General features: G+C 40.0%; 1 protein-coding gene across 9 annotated transcripts in view; it reads right to left on the bottom strand.

Annotated features, from left to right (window-relative positions):
* The window catches only part of LOC125451546 (lethal(3)malignant brain tumor-like protein 4), a 290,557-nt gene that overhangs the window by 88,241 nt on the left and 187,528 nt on the right, over window positions 1-14,788 (bottom strand). For all 9 annotated transcript variants that reach the window (XM_059645844.1, XM_059645843.1, XM_059645845.1 and 6 more), the window contains 2 exons: window positions 14,572-14,769; window positions 5,925-5,998 (listed from right to left, as the gene is read on the bottom strand). In XM_059645844.1, the coding sequence (XP_059501827.1) occupies window positions 5,925-5,998; window positions 14,572-14,769 (272 nt within the window). The remainder of the gene's footprint in view (window positions 1-5,924; window positions 5,999-14,571; window positions 14,770-14,788) is intronic.

Raw genomic sequence — 14,788 nt, 5'->3', positions numbered from 1 at the left:
TCATAAGCTGTCAGCTCCCAAAATGAGTTATATCAACAGGGATAGGTGGACAGAGACAGTTACAAGTGAGAGGATCCAAGGAAACAGCTACCATCTTCTTGGAAGTAGACCAGAACTTCCCTTACATCAGCCCAAGGGAAGAAAGACAGACACACCATTTTAAAACAATGAACCTGATCCTCCATCCTACAGGACAGTTATGGGATTGGTGAAGAATTCTCAACTGTCATGATCATATACTTTCTTTGCCTAATTAACTAATATATCATACGTAAACTACTGCTACGTAACAAACTCAATAAATGATCCAAAACTTGCTACAAGTTTATGGCTGCCTATATTAGATAACTGCAATCACATACCCAAAAATCAACAAAGGGAGTACGGCTCTTTCTCTAACGCCCAAAGTGTCATGATATCTTGGCATTGTTCAATCGGGGAGTATCACACATTGAAAGGTCTTCAAAGTGGTTAAAAAAAGGTAACTTTTACTGAACAGGAAAAGCAAACAAAACAAAGCCAGGGTACAAACAGGAGCTGCTTTCCTTTTGAGCACCAACGTATTTATAGTCAATGAATGATGACTGAGTCCAGCTCACAACTATTGGAACTGAGTGACAATTAAGTCCTGTGTGGTTTGTTGCGCTTGACACAGCAGTGCTCCATAATGCTACTGGGGATATTCCTCCTGCGCAATGTCTTCATCTTCTTCCTTGGAAAACTACTGCTGCTCTCCCAGCTCTTCAGCATCCATCATATCCCTTCTCTGTCTGCTCCAGTTGTGAAGATATATTGCAGTATATTAGGATTTTACAGCACACTGTCTGGAGTCTGCTATACCCTTCCCTAAACGTTTTATGTTCCTATTTCCTTTGCATTCCCTGTTGACTCCATCAGGTCTGAAATTCCACAAGTCCTCCTCCCCCAACTCTTTCAATTGACTTCTTTAGGTCCCACCATTACCCCTTGAGCCCCATCCTATAGGTTATCCATCACAACCAGCCCACTGCCCTGTCCCTTGGTTAGAGCCAATGCTGATTATCAATGACACTCCCACCCTATGTCCTCCAATGCACTATCATCTCCCAACCTTGTATGTTGATTACTTCCCTTCACAATAACTGTCCCTTCCGCATCCCAATATGCTGCTTCTACTTCCCCAACATTCCCAATATGATGGTGGCCTCTGACAAGTTCCCTTGACTCTCAGTGAGCAGATGCCCATGACTGATTGTAGGCCATCAGCCCACCTTCCTGCACCCGCTCTTCTCTGAGCAACATGGAACGTCTGCCTCAATGGATGAGTGACCAGACCCGACTGATGCCTGTGCAGCTCCTCAATTCACAGACACCAAATACCCTGGTCTGATTGCAATGGATGTGCAAGACTGACTGTGGTCCACTCCCTGGGCTGCAGAGATATAGAACCCATGACACCCCCACCACCCCCCAAGTAGCTGACTGATTGTGTCCAAGCTCCTGTACTGAGATTGGATGTCGACACTGACTATGGTGGTTCCTCCTATCTGGCAACTGACCCTGACTGAGGACTACTCCCTTTAGACTTCTGAGACTTGGCTACTTTGCTTGAGACTCAGTGTGTTTGCTGTGTAACTTGCCGCAGGTGTGAACATTGTGTAGCCTCGTGCCATACACCGTCATCTCTACCCCTTTGACAGATCACTGCTGACAACTGTGACAAGTGCCTAGCTTTGTGTCCACAATCAACAGCAAGGCAAGACAGAAAGTCCGTGAGCCTTGATGCATGAGTTGGGTGCCATTCCCTGCTGCAAATAGTCCTAGCAACAGCATTCCAATACTAAGTTTTGGCATCCTTTGAAATGGAGAATGATATTCTAAGAGGTATGCCATGCTGATGTGGTGATTCTGGTGAACATTTGATGCCTACCTCCTTGGATGGGTGCTGCGGGTGATCACCGCCAACGGACCGCACCCTGAGATGTTGCAGACTACTATCCAAGATGGAGGCCCAGAGGAGCAAGTGGAGAGTTGGAGCTGCAGGTAAACACGCTGAACTGTTACATTTAGTTTCTCTCCTATAAGAATGAAAGTGCACACAAAGGAGGCAAGATTTGATGCCATAGCGGGACAAATCAGATCCCAGAATGAAAGCTGGCTCAAAACATCTTATTTCTTTTAACTGAATATGACGGTCACAACACCAGGCTGCAGATCAAATTTTATCAATAAATCAGAAGTTTATTACTCAAAGGAAACTAAAACAAAGCAATCCATCTACATATAATACAGTTGAAAATGTTTCAAACATCCAGGGGGAAATGATGCAAGTACTCCCCAACATCGTCACTGAAAGTTAATCAAAATCCACAGAAATTCTCCTTCTCCATCAATCTATAGGTCAACTGAACTGCTTCCTTCCAGTACCAGTCCTGTGAGCAGGACTGTTACTTTTCCTTTGAGTAACACAGCCGAGATACTACACTTTCTCTGCTTTGAATAATCAGTGTAGATTTCTAACCAAACACTCCTTGTCACGAACGGAATTCAGAGGATTTTAGTTAAATTTAATAATATTTGCTCGGCCTAACTTCTGCTCAGCTAATGTTTCTTTACCCTTCTCTGTTTTAAACACTATGATACAAATATATTTCCATCAACCCTCCGGGGGTCTACAGGGTTATACTTTGTGACACACATTGTTCTGCAAAGACTGATCCCCTGATTAATTACTAACTCCCTTTGCAAAATAAACCAACACTCATATGTCACTAGTTTGAATTCTAAACTCTCATATATATATATTTTTTAATCACAGTACTAATGATTTATAAATGCATGTAAACAAGCTTCTCACTGCTTACTAGTAGGATTCTCATCTCGACATTCAAATCTTGGTTGGCACTGAGACTGTTTTTTTTCTGGATATCAAGAAATTTACCTTTCCAGTCTAGCTACATTTCCCCAACTCCTACATTGTTCAGTGCTAAGAAATTTCAGCCAAGTGAAACACTAAAAAGAAAACTGTCAGCTTCTATACAGGTAGCAAATCTCTTGGATCAATTTACTACTCGTGATAAAGCTGGACATTTAAATCAAATGGTTCCTTGAATTAATGGTATTATTCCAGAATGCTGAAGTTCATTAGAAATATCATTTGTCAGGCAAGGACACTCATTAGAGGGTGTCAGTGAAAACTGGGTAAGTGCCAAGGTGTTCAAACCAGGCCAATACAGTGATTGTATTCAAAAGTGAGACCCAGCAATGATAGGCTCATTCATCAATTATTTTACTAAGACCAGAAAGTGTCAGGTGTAAACTAGAAAATCAAGATAGTAATCTTAATAAAAAGCAATTGATGTGGATGTAAAAGGGAATCTGTATCTGTCCATGCATCTTTACTTTTTCGGGGAAACACATCTTAAATAGAAAGCAAAAAGTGTTGGAATCAGACTTTCAGAAGGCAACCACAAAGATCCACAAGAAAGGCTTCAGTTGTGCTCAAATTTGTGAATATTCACAGTAAAATGACCAGGGAGCTTCATTTAAAAATTGCGCCTGAGAAAGCCATTGGTGGCTTAGATCATGAAAGATGGGAAGACATCTACTTTTCCCATGAGGAAACGGGAAAATTCCACCTTGACTGCAGAAGGTAGCAATCACCATTTGGTTCAATGAAAAGGTGGGAATTCTAGGAAGCGGCACAGAGAAACAGTATAAAAAGAGAATCAGAATCAAAATCTTGAAAGCAGCAAGACACTACTGAACAATCAGAAATACTATTTAAACCTTTATTGAAGAATTTAAAAATCATACAGTAACAGTAAAAAAAACTGGCAAATTCATGGAAGGTTCATATGCAGTGTCCAGGGTTGGCAGGTGCCTTTGCTTTGAACTGTAAGATCATCTGCTCAATGCTATTTCCCTTCGAAAGGCCTCACATCGCACAAAAGTGGAGTGGCCTCCTTCACAGGATGAAACATTCACCCAACCCATTCCAGACATGGTGGCAGCCATTTTCATCCCGACTGCGTACTTCCTAATTGGATCACAGTGATTGCTCCTCACATAATGAGGCACAAAGTTAGCCTCCCAGCCTAGGTTACCCTCAAATCTTCACATTCCCTTCTTGATTGTCCTACTCATTAGCTTTGATCTTCCCCATGTTCCCATCCAACCCGTTTACTTAACTGTTCTTCTCCCCACAAAACCCACTGAGAGATGCAGACATATGAAGTTGTTATGCCGAACAGAGTAGTGCATTATCCTCCCTCCTCCACCGTCAAAGCCAGTGTGGTGCTGGGGATAACCATACCTCCACTCCCACATTACTCTTGTCCCTTGCGACCCCTATTATTTCACCCCAACATGTGTGAAATAACTCCAGGAAGGCCAGAATCCTGTCATAAGTAATCCTTTATTTACATGTGCACAGTCCATGGACTCTGACCAGCCAGCTCAGAGCCAGTCCACAGAGTGAGGACAATCCCTGAGACTCCTGTTCATATCTGTCAGCCAGGGATCCCAGATTGGCCCAGGTTAAGAGGCCCCTATGAGGGAACTAACGCTCAATGCGGTCCACCCGGAAAATTTTGTTCCAATCACTACAATATGTTGAGCTGTTTTCTTTTGTCATCACTGTGGCTAGCACAGACTGTCTTTGGTTTACAGCAATGTGTTATTCACTTAAAAGTTTGAAACATGTTGGTGTGAGTCTTTGCTGACTGAATATGGGTCAAAAAAATTGCTGAGATACTGCACCGTATTTTTGACTCAATTTGCCATAAAAAAACTATGCAATGATAGTTATTTTTGTTTTTAATCATCAATCTGCTCCAACAAATAGCTTTAAAACAGAGTTTTCAACCAACGAAACAAAGGAAAGGGTTGATTTTTGAAATATAGCGAGACATCTCCGACATACAAGAAAACCATGTAGATTCCAATGTATGATTGAGCTGTACAACATGCCTCACCACAACTGAACTTTGAAACTGTATTCTTATCTGCCTAATCTCAATATTCTAATTTATTCCATCTGTCCAGGGCATTTTCCCAAAGAAACATTTAGCAATTGAAACAAGCGCATCATTCTGGCACACCTCCTGCCAGCTTCTTTTAAGAATATTGTCTTGGAATACGATGTAAGAAACCCAGACCACAGTGAACTATCAAGGTAAAGGCTTTAAAAAGATAAATATGTTCATAGCAGCAAAAAATCTGAACAACAGAGATATGAAAATATATTCTAGGCTACTGACAGAAGTGGGTTTAGAAAGACATTTGGGATGTGACTTCTCAGGTAAGACAGTAAATATGGAATGGGTTTACCTTAAAAAGAATTGCTGCACAAAAATCTGATAAGGAAAGGAAGTGAGGGCTGCAAAAATGGGACCTGTATGGTTATCACCTTGTTGCTTTGTTTCACTCTTTCCATTACCTTTGACAAGTTGCTATCAGTTCTTAGTCCAGTGTACAACAACTATTTGCACATCCATGGCAATTTTCACAGACACTAGATATTGGAAAGTGAAGATGATGATGTAATTTTTACCTGTAATCGTAATTGTAGGAAACCAACCTACAGAGCGCGAGCTCTTACAAACAACACTGTAATAATGACAAGAGAATCTGATTTGTGTGATGTTAACTGAGGGTTAAATATTGGCTTGGACAGCACAGAATAATTCTTTTCCCTATTTTTCTTCAAAATAATGATATTTGAGAAGCAAGATTGGGCCTGAGTTTGACATTTAATCTGAAAAATGCAACTTCAAATATTCTACGTCGTGGCTGAATTGGAGCTCTTACCTTTGTGCTCAAGTCCTAGAGTAGGATTTGAACACATAACTGTCTAGCTGAGGAGATAGTGTGCTACCCACACTAAAATGTTATACATACATCTAACAGCTTGCAAGCAAATTAGTTCCAAAAGAAGTTATTACCTTTGAGGAGACTAGGCAGGTCAATATCATCTGTTTCCTCTTTCATTTTCATGTATTTTGCTGGTTGGGCTAGCCTAGCAGAAAGCAGAGTAAAGTTCAGTCTTTCTCATAAAGCTCAGTCAATGTAGCCCTATTATTCAATGTAGCCCTATTATTCTGATTAAATACTACGATGACCATAGATGTCATCCATTATGGTCCAGGTGTTAGTCTGATCCACAACACGAAAGCTTACATGTTTCAAGACAGTAGAAGTTGTCCAGGCGCACGTTTCAGTGCAGTAACAAGGGAATCATGCATTCTCAAAAGTGCAGCTCTACTTATGAGGCAAAAATAATGATTAAAATAGACAAATCAGGGTAGGATTTATATACTTAATGGTAAATGGAGTGTAATGTGCTTAATGGAGTGTAGCCGAACAAAGAGACCTTGGGGTCCTTGAAAGTGCAGTCGTAGTTAGGTAGGGTAGGTAGGGCATTTGGTATGCTCGCCATTGTTGGTCAGTTCATTGAGTATAGGAATTGGGAGGTCACGTTGTGGCTATACAGGACAACGGTTAGGCCACTTTTGCGATTAATTCTGGTCTCCCTGTTACAGGAAAAATGATAAACTTGAAAGAGTTCAGAAAAGAATTACAAGGATTTTGCCAAGGTTGAAGGGCTTGAGCTCTAGGGAGAGGCTAAATAGGCTGGGTCATCATACGGTGAGGGGTAACATTATAGAGGTTTATAAAATCATGAGGGGCATGGATAACGTGAGCCAAGGTCTTTTTCCCAGGATAGAGGAGTCCAAAACTAGATGGCATAGGAGGTTTAAAGTGAGAGGCGAAAGATTTAAAAGGAATCTAAGGGGTAACTTTTTCACACAGAGAATGGTGCATGCGTGGAATAAACTGCCAGAGAAAGTGGTGGAGGCTGGTATGATTACAACATTTAAAAGGCATCTGGATGGGTATATGAATTGGAAGGGTTTAGAGGGATACGGGCAAAATGCTAGCAAATGGGACTAGATTAATTTAGGATATCTAGTTGGCATGGACGAGTTGGACTGAAGGGTCTGTTTCCATGCTGTACAGCTCTATGACTCTAAAATAAAGAACTATCGATGGAGAAATCTGAAACAAACAGAAGCAAAACTTGCTCAAAAAACTCAGCAGGTCTGGCAACGTGTCGAGAGAAAACAGTTAATGTTTTACGTCCAATGGTCCGTCCTGAAAAAATGTTAGCGACTTTCCCTTCTCAGATGCTGCCAGACGTGTTGAGTTTCTGCAGCAATTTCTATTTTTGCTTGGTGTGGAAAAACAGTTATGTTTCTTGAACAAAGCTGTGGTAAATGGGAGTGAAGATACACTGTGGAGATATTTCTCTTCTGTCTTTGCGTGCAAAAATGTTGCACCGTTCACATGCATAAAAGAAATGCAAAGTGTTCAATGTGCAGCATTAGATTTTTTTTAAGATAAAGGCGTTCACATACTTTTTTTTCTTTCAGCAACAAAGAATTGCAGTGAATCATTGCACTATTGATTTTCAAGCTGGGAAACTGTAAATTGGTCTGTCAGATTCATCTCGTAAGATGTTGCACTTACAGAAGATTTTTGTTAGGCCACAGGTGAAATATTGTGTCCAGTTCTGGGCATGCTTTTTTTTCCCGGAAGGATGGAAAAAAAAAGTTGAAGATTTCACTAACATATTACCAGGGATGAGGAGCTATCATTGGACTAGTAATCCAGAACCTGAGGCTCATGTTCTGGGGATATTGAAAGGGAATGTGCATGAAAATGAAAAGAACATCGATGACACCTGTGGAAATCAACGTTTGGAAGTTCTAAAGGATCAAAAGCTGCTTCTGTGCTGCAGTATTCGACGAATTAATGGTCTACAAGCATGAGAGAGTTTGAAGTCTTTGTATTTGTTCAAAATGTAACAGAAAACCTTATGTAGCAAACGAACCTTATTAAACCATCGTAAGTAGTGAACCCTGTAGCTGCACAACAAATGGGAAAATGCTTTGTTTTGTTTTGTGCACAAGCCAGCACAAAGATGATGAAAAAAAATGCATTGTAATGGATTAGTCAAATCAGTCCACTCTATACATTGAAGCCTGCAGCTTTCTGCAGCCAGATCAGAGATTAAAGGCAATTCACAAGAATAATTAACAACCAATTAGGTATGACCGAATTAGATTTATAGTTGAGACAGTGTGTATGTAGAATTAGGTTTCATGATTCAGAAATCAATCCCTTTTTAATAATTTACTTAAAGGCCCAATTTAAATTTGCATTAATATATCGGGTTTACCATGTTTTCCACATACTCTACAGAGTTAAAGATAAATTTTTAAGGCAATGCATGCTACGTCCTTTTTCCAAGCTCTGAATCAAAGACAAATTAATCAAAAGCAGTCTTGGAAAATCTCAGCAGCTCTTGCAGCATCTGTGGAGAGAAATGGGTGTTAACATCTCGAGTCCAGTGACCCTTCTTCAGGCTTTCCATTCAGATGGTCAGAGATTGACTTTGTTTTAACCTTTTGCCTCGGGAAACACCCATAGCTTGAAGAAAAGTTAAACGCTGGAGAGTTCTGCAGCAATTTGGCTTTGCAAAATATAAAATAAGTATGGATATTAAAACAGTTACTCCTGACAAAAAGAGGTGATTTAGATCTGTTAAGAAATTGATTACCTCAGTGTAAACAGTTTAGTTTGAAAGTTCCAGACCAGAAGTTTTTGGTTCTAGCCCTGAAAGGGGTTATCACAAGCTGTTAAAATCTATGCTCAGTTATCAGGAAAAGACTATCAGATTGTCAATATGGGGTATTGAAGGTACATTGAAATTACGCTCTATCGATGTGGAAGAAGGGAATTCTGTCTGGTGTGAGTATTATAAAGGAGTGTTACTGGGATTAATGAGATAGTGTTTTATCATATGTTTCAAAATATTTAAATTTGTGTTATATGTTAATACTTTGATTTATTGTATTTTAGCTTCATTTCTTTCATGGAATGAACCTCTCTTTTAATGTTAAAACTAAATACGCAGCATTGCAAGGCTTGTGTTTCAGTGAAAGATAACGTTATTGAAACTAAAACAAAAAGATCTATTATGCCATACTTCAGACAGGGATCCAACTTGATCCGTAACATCATGAGCTGGGATCATAACAGGAGCTTGTGGCTCAGTTGGATTGGTAAATGAAATGCAGGCGTCCCTCCCCTTATTCATGGCATGAGTTCCATATTCTCTTCAACTGGGTGTGGCCTTCATCTGTATTATTCAGTCACTCTCGGGCTTCTGACTGTGCTTATACTGGTAGAGTTTATAACATCATATTCAACATGGCAGCTGAAGCAACATATTCAGTGTAGGGCAGAGGAGCCAGCAAGTGTGTCTGCAAGTCACAGGACTAGATTATATGCTAATGTCAGTGCAATGGAAGGGCTAGCAGGATGGAAAGACTAGCCATGGAAGCCACGCATCTTCCGCTAAGTCTAGAATCTCGACAGGGCCAGGTCGATGGGTATAGGTGTAGCATGTTGGACAGGGCAAAGGAGGAGGCAGCCCGTAGGGTGCAGACTCTCAACTGGCACCAGGAACATGGAAAGCGGACCTTCACAGCCAAAGCCGTCACTCAATGTAAGCAACAAAATGTGTCATGGATTTCCAGCATCTGCAGTTCCCATTAACTCAATGTAAGCATTTTAGGGCTGATTATCCCTTTGCAACCTACACTCCAATTTTCAAGGGGTTCATTAAAGGTTTTCAGCTGAGCAGCTGTTTAAAAATGCTGAGGCCTGGACTCCCTTACCTCCAGATAGCGTCCATACAGGTAGCAGCTGCTTGATAGACATGTTCCCAATTCATGCACATGTAGGCTCCCCCTAGTGGTAGCGCTGGCCTTATAGGCAGCATTATCTTTTGTTGGCTCCTAAACGTGAACACACAAAGGAAATCCTTCCCAAAATGTCTGTTCATTCGCTCTGGCCACTTTCCTCCCTGAAAACTAAATCCAACGTTGTGGCATAGTTTCAAATATACCTAAACTCCTGAAACACATTACACAGGTGATCCTCTTTAAGTCAGGGCAATGAATGCCAGGACCTCGTCTACAGAGGGCATCAATTTCACTTGTCATTGTAAAGAGTATGCTTAGATAAAGTGCATAACAGATTTAAAATTCGACATTAAAACAAGTTCTAATTACTGAGGATTTAGCAATATTCCTAAAATCTATCAGGGTTTTCTATCTCAAAATCATATATTCCAAGAAAGATAAATACTAGAAGCGCAGAAAACAAATGTATGATCACAGGCATCAAACAGTTATATTAAGTCAGAATCAAGTTGAAGTGTCTAATAGCTGGATTTTTAATTTGTGATAATTTCTTGTGGTTTTCACCATGCTTCCCCGCAGTAGAACCTTAGATTAATGTTAATGATAGCCAGTGCTGGAGTGCAGCAATGATTTAATTTTATGTGGGTCTGTACCACAGAAAGTAGGTCACTCAACTCTTATACCAATGTGCTGTGATGAAGTGCCTGTGCAACAGTTCCAATTTGTTTGATGCTCATTGTCTTGAAGTAGAGCTTATATCTCATTTTCAGAAGTGTCTGAATTTTAAGTCGAAAGACTTTTGAAGAAAACATTTCTTTCCTCAGAAGAAAATTAAGTGGATTTGGCAGCACAGTAGCGATACACTTCATTGTCATTTTTTGTCACAAAAAGTAGGCTATGGTGAAGCTGTAATTCTCCTAACTCCACTAACCTATATTGATTTAGAGACAATTTCTAATGCTCCAGCAACAGCACATGATAATTTGCTTTACTGATGGTGCTCGAACAAGGAAGTCTGCGGAGGCAAGATATTTCTGCAAAAGGTGGAAACATACTCTTGAGGGATAAGAGTTTACATATGAATGCATTTTGAAAAATACTTTTAGGATTTTCAATAATTTGAGGTGGCATTTGCACAAATGCCACCTATCAAGCTTCACCAATTATCAAAGGAATGAAAAAAGTCTGCAATAAATTGAGGATCTGCAAAAGGTAACAATAAAAATCCTGGCATCCAACTGATATTTATAATATTAGTACAGATTTGAAATGATGATTGAGATAGCAAACTGTGGATTCTTAACATTGCTGGGGAACAGTAAGGTCTATTTGTAATGTCATAATTTTGCCATTTGTCAAAGTTGTGAAAAGTGGTCTTTTGGTATTTTCATTAAACATAGAATGGACGCCTCATCTACCTATTAGCAAAGCAGATGTAATCAGCCTAGCTTCACCAGACTACTTGGATCAATCCAGTGCTGAGCCCCAATTAATGGCAGGGCAGAGGAACTACAGGTTCAGGGTCTTCTCACCACACCTTAAGTCAATAGCCATGTAACAAGAAAAAAATATATAATGCATATCTCTTTGTACTTTGCATGGGGAATTGTTATTTTGACTTGGTGAAATTGCCAGCAGCAATTCAGACTATTTCCCATGTAGACTAGAAGGAGCCTGATGAACATAAAGTAGGGGGTTGAGGATGGGATGGATACCATTCTGCTTCTGGAAGGTCTTTTGTCTCACATTCTCCTGACCATCACTTCTTTTCTTCTTCGCTCCCAAAGACGACAGTAAAGTCTGTTTGAAGGCTGCCATCTGCTAACTATTTACCTTGGATTATTTATTGCTGTCACGGGGTATCTTAGTGACACTGAAGCTACATGTGATTTAGCAATACCTGTGCTGTCACTGGAATTGTGACTCAGAAATTGGATTGTTGTTAGCGATTAGTGTAATGATCAGAGAGATTTTCAATAGCAGAGGACCATTGGTTAAAAATCAGTCCTGAAGAACAGCCGCAAAGACCTGGCATTACTTTTGCAAGAGAAAGAACGTAGGATAGAAATTACAAATGCATGGGACCCATGTTTTGAGCATAAATGGGCAAAAAACAGAACAATTTAGCAAGGAACGGACTATGTCCAATTTGGACAGGTACTGGTCACTAAATTCCTTTAGGAATCTCTTTTTTCCCCATCATTATAGCCTATTCCATGCTGAAACTAAGCCCAGACCAACTTATACTCATCTTGTACATGCGATGCAACTTCTTGCTGCCTTGAACTTATTCCCACTGAACTGCTGACTTCCAATTTCCTATCCTGAGCAGGGGGATAACACTGAATATTGTAAACAGTTCCCTCTCAGGTATTGTTCAACTATCCTGAATTCTGTTGACACAAACTATTCTTCAAAAAAAATCCCTTGATCCTTGCAAACTCCCTAATCCAACATTCCTTTGCAAAGTCCTTGATTCTCATCACTTCCCAAAATCATGTCAGTATTTCCCTGAACTCCATGTTTGAATCCCTGCAGTCGAATTTCTGATCATTTCCCTGCCACAATGCCTAAATTGCTGTTATCAAAATCACAAATGGCATTCAATGTAACCCAGATAAAAGTAAATATTCTTTTTTCCCTCTCGGCTCCTCTACCTTTTGCTAAGGTTGATCTCACCATTCGTTTTCAACACTGTATTCCAACTAAATGGGGATGGAACCTGCCGAGTACAACTCTCATGTGAGGAAGAGTCACTGGACCCGAGATGTTAACTCTGTTTTTCCCTCCACAGATGCTGCCAGACCTGCTGAGCTTTATCCGCAACTTTGTTTTTGTTCCTGATTTATAGCATCTGCAGCTCTTTTGGTTTTTAATCATAGCGAGAGCTGTTCTTGCTCCCACACCTATACCTCTGGTGTCCCTAAAAATCTAACACACATTCTGCCCTCTTACTTCTCATCTGCACGCTGGTACTTAGCATCAACATCTAAATAAGTAATGAACTGCGGATGCTGGAAATCAGAAATTGCTGGGAAAACTCAGCAGGTATGGCAGCATCAGTGAAGAGAAAGCAGAGTCAAAAAGAACTACGTACAACCTTGATGGGGGCTGTATCTGAACATGATAATATTCTGATGGCACATCAACATAATCGCTGTGTCTTCTCATCTGCTGCTGTGAAGCTTGTCAAGGTATGGTTCTAAAACTGACTATTCTAACTACCTCTTGATCAAACTTCCATCTTTCACCCTTTAGAAATGTGAAGTCTTTGAAATTCTGCTGCCTTTTTCCGAGCCAACATCAAGTATCATTTGCTTAAATTTAATACCTGGTTAAAGCACTGCTTCGATTTTAAAAATGACCACTTGGGTTCTAAAATCTATTCGTGGTCTTGGTTCTCCCAGTCTCTGCAACATTCTCCAGTCTCGCAATACTCTTAAGATTTTAATGCTCCAATTTGGACCTCTTGAATATCTTTAATTGAAATCACTGCATCTTTGGCGGCTGTGTTTTCAGCTGTTTGGGCCATAAGCTCTGGAATCCCTTCCTTCAATCTCTCTAACTCTCTACTCTTTGCTCTTCCTGTAACATGCTCCATAAAACCCACCTCTTCAGCTAAGTTTTTGGTCAGCTGTCCTTATATTGTCTTTATGGCCCGTGTCCAATTTTGTTTTGCCTTGGTCATAATGTACCTGTAAAGGGCGTTGGGATGTTTTCTTGTGCTAAAGTCAACGCAGCAAATCTAAGTTGTTGCCATTGTTCATCACACCCCCATGTCAAGCCTCAAGTATCTTGTGAAGTTCAAAGGGAATTTCACGAATGAAATACAACAGTGAGGCTCGTTTAAGGAGGAATTAGTAATTTGGTCTAATGACTAAGATCTAGTTAACTCGAGTCAGTCTATTTGAGAAATGACACTTGGGCCACTGTGGGTGATGGCATTGCTTGAAGAAAGACTTGTGAAATGTGTAGGCTAATTTCCAAACAAAATTGAAGAAATCTGATGACACTTGAAAGAAAACACTTTCTTAAGAGATGCAGAAGAAATTTTGGATGACTACGAACAGGAATTGGAAACATTTTCTAATGTCAGAAGCCAAGCATAATAATGCTGCTGATATAAGGGCCAAAATAAAGTACACTGTCCCAGAATGTCTAAAATATAGCTAGTGAAGGAATCAAATCCTAACTCTCTTTGGAGTTTAAATGAACGAAGATTGGTTTCCAAACCAAAAATAATGCTGCATCGTTAACAAGATTTCTTTAACTTTCAGAAAGGAAATCTGCACGTGCTTCTAAGTAAATTAGTTTCTTAAGAAAACACTTTTTTTAACGAGTTCAGGTCTCTCTGAATGGCTGCTTCTAACACATCAACATCATATTTTCCTCATACACATCAGGTGGCTGTAATTATTCTGAGAAGCCTTCATGCAAGTGGAATTAAAATGTCATTTAACATTAACGTTTTAATTATTTTTAAAGCCCTTGAAGGATTATTTTAAAGATACTGATAGAATATGCAGTGAAGTAATTTGAATGGCAGCTCAGGAAAATTTCTGGAGCTGTTCATACGTGTCACCCTGTATAAAGGATTCATCACGTAGTGTAATACCAATTCTACCTGTGGCTATCTTTGATGGTGGGTTCTCTTTGATAATGCGAACATAATTCTGGTGACCCAAAGCAATACTGCTGCTTGATATTTGTCCCAAACAGGTAATCAATAACCACACAAGTACAACATGCATTAAGTACACTATCTGATTCTCGTCATCAAGACTTTGTTAACTATTTAAATGTTCATCCATTTGCTCACCGGCCTTGATGTTTTGTCCTTTTGCGCTGAATGAATGAAAATACTGCTTTATTTTCCGATGGCCCTTCTTCATCCTGCGGTTCAATTTTGATCTTGATCTGTTTTTGGTCAGCAAGAGGGCAACCCGACACTCGATGGTGTGCAGCGTATTTCCCCGTTACGTGACCTGATCCATCACAACCAGGAGTGGGACATCTTCTGTAACATTAGATGCAAG

This window comes from Stegostoma tigrinum, chromosome 5, assembly GCF_030684315.1.
Source record: "Stegostoma tigrinum isolate sSteTig4 chromosome 5, sSteTig4.hap1, whole genome shotgun sequence".
In the NCBI taxonomy this organism is placed as follows: Eukaryota; Metazoa; Chordata; class Chondrichthyes; order Orectolobiformes; family Stegostomatidae; genus Stegostoma; species Stegostoma tigrinum.
The sequence above is the reverse complement of the archived record's forward strand: the minus strand, read 5'-3'. Positions and strand labels throughout refer to the sequence as shown.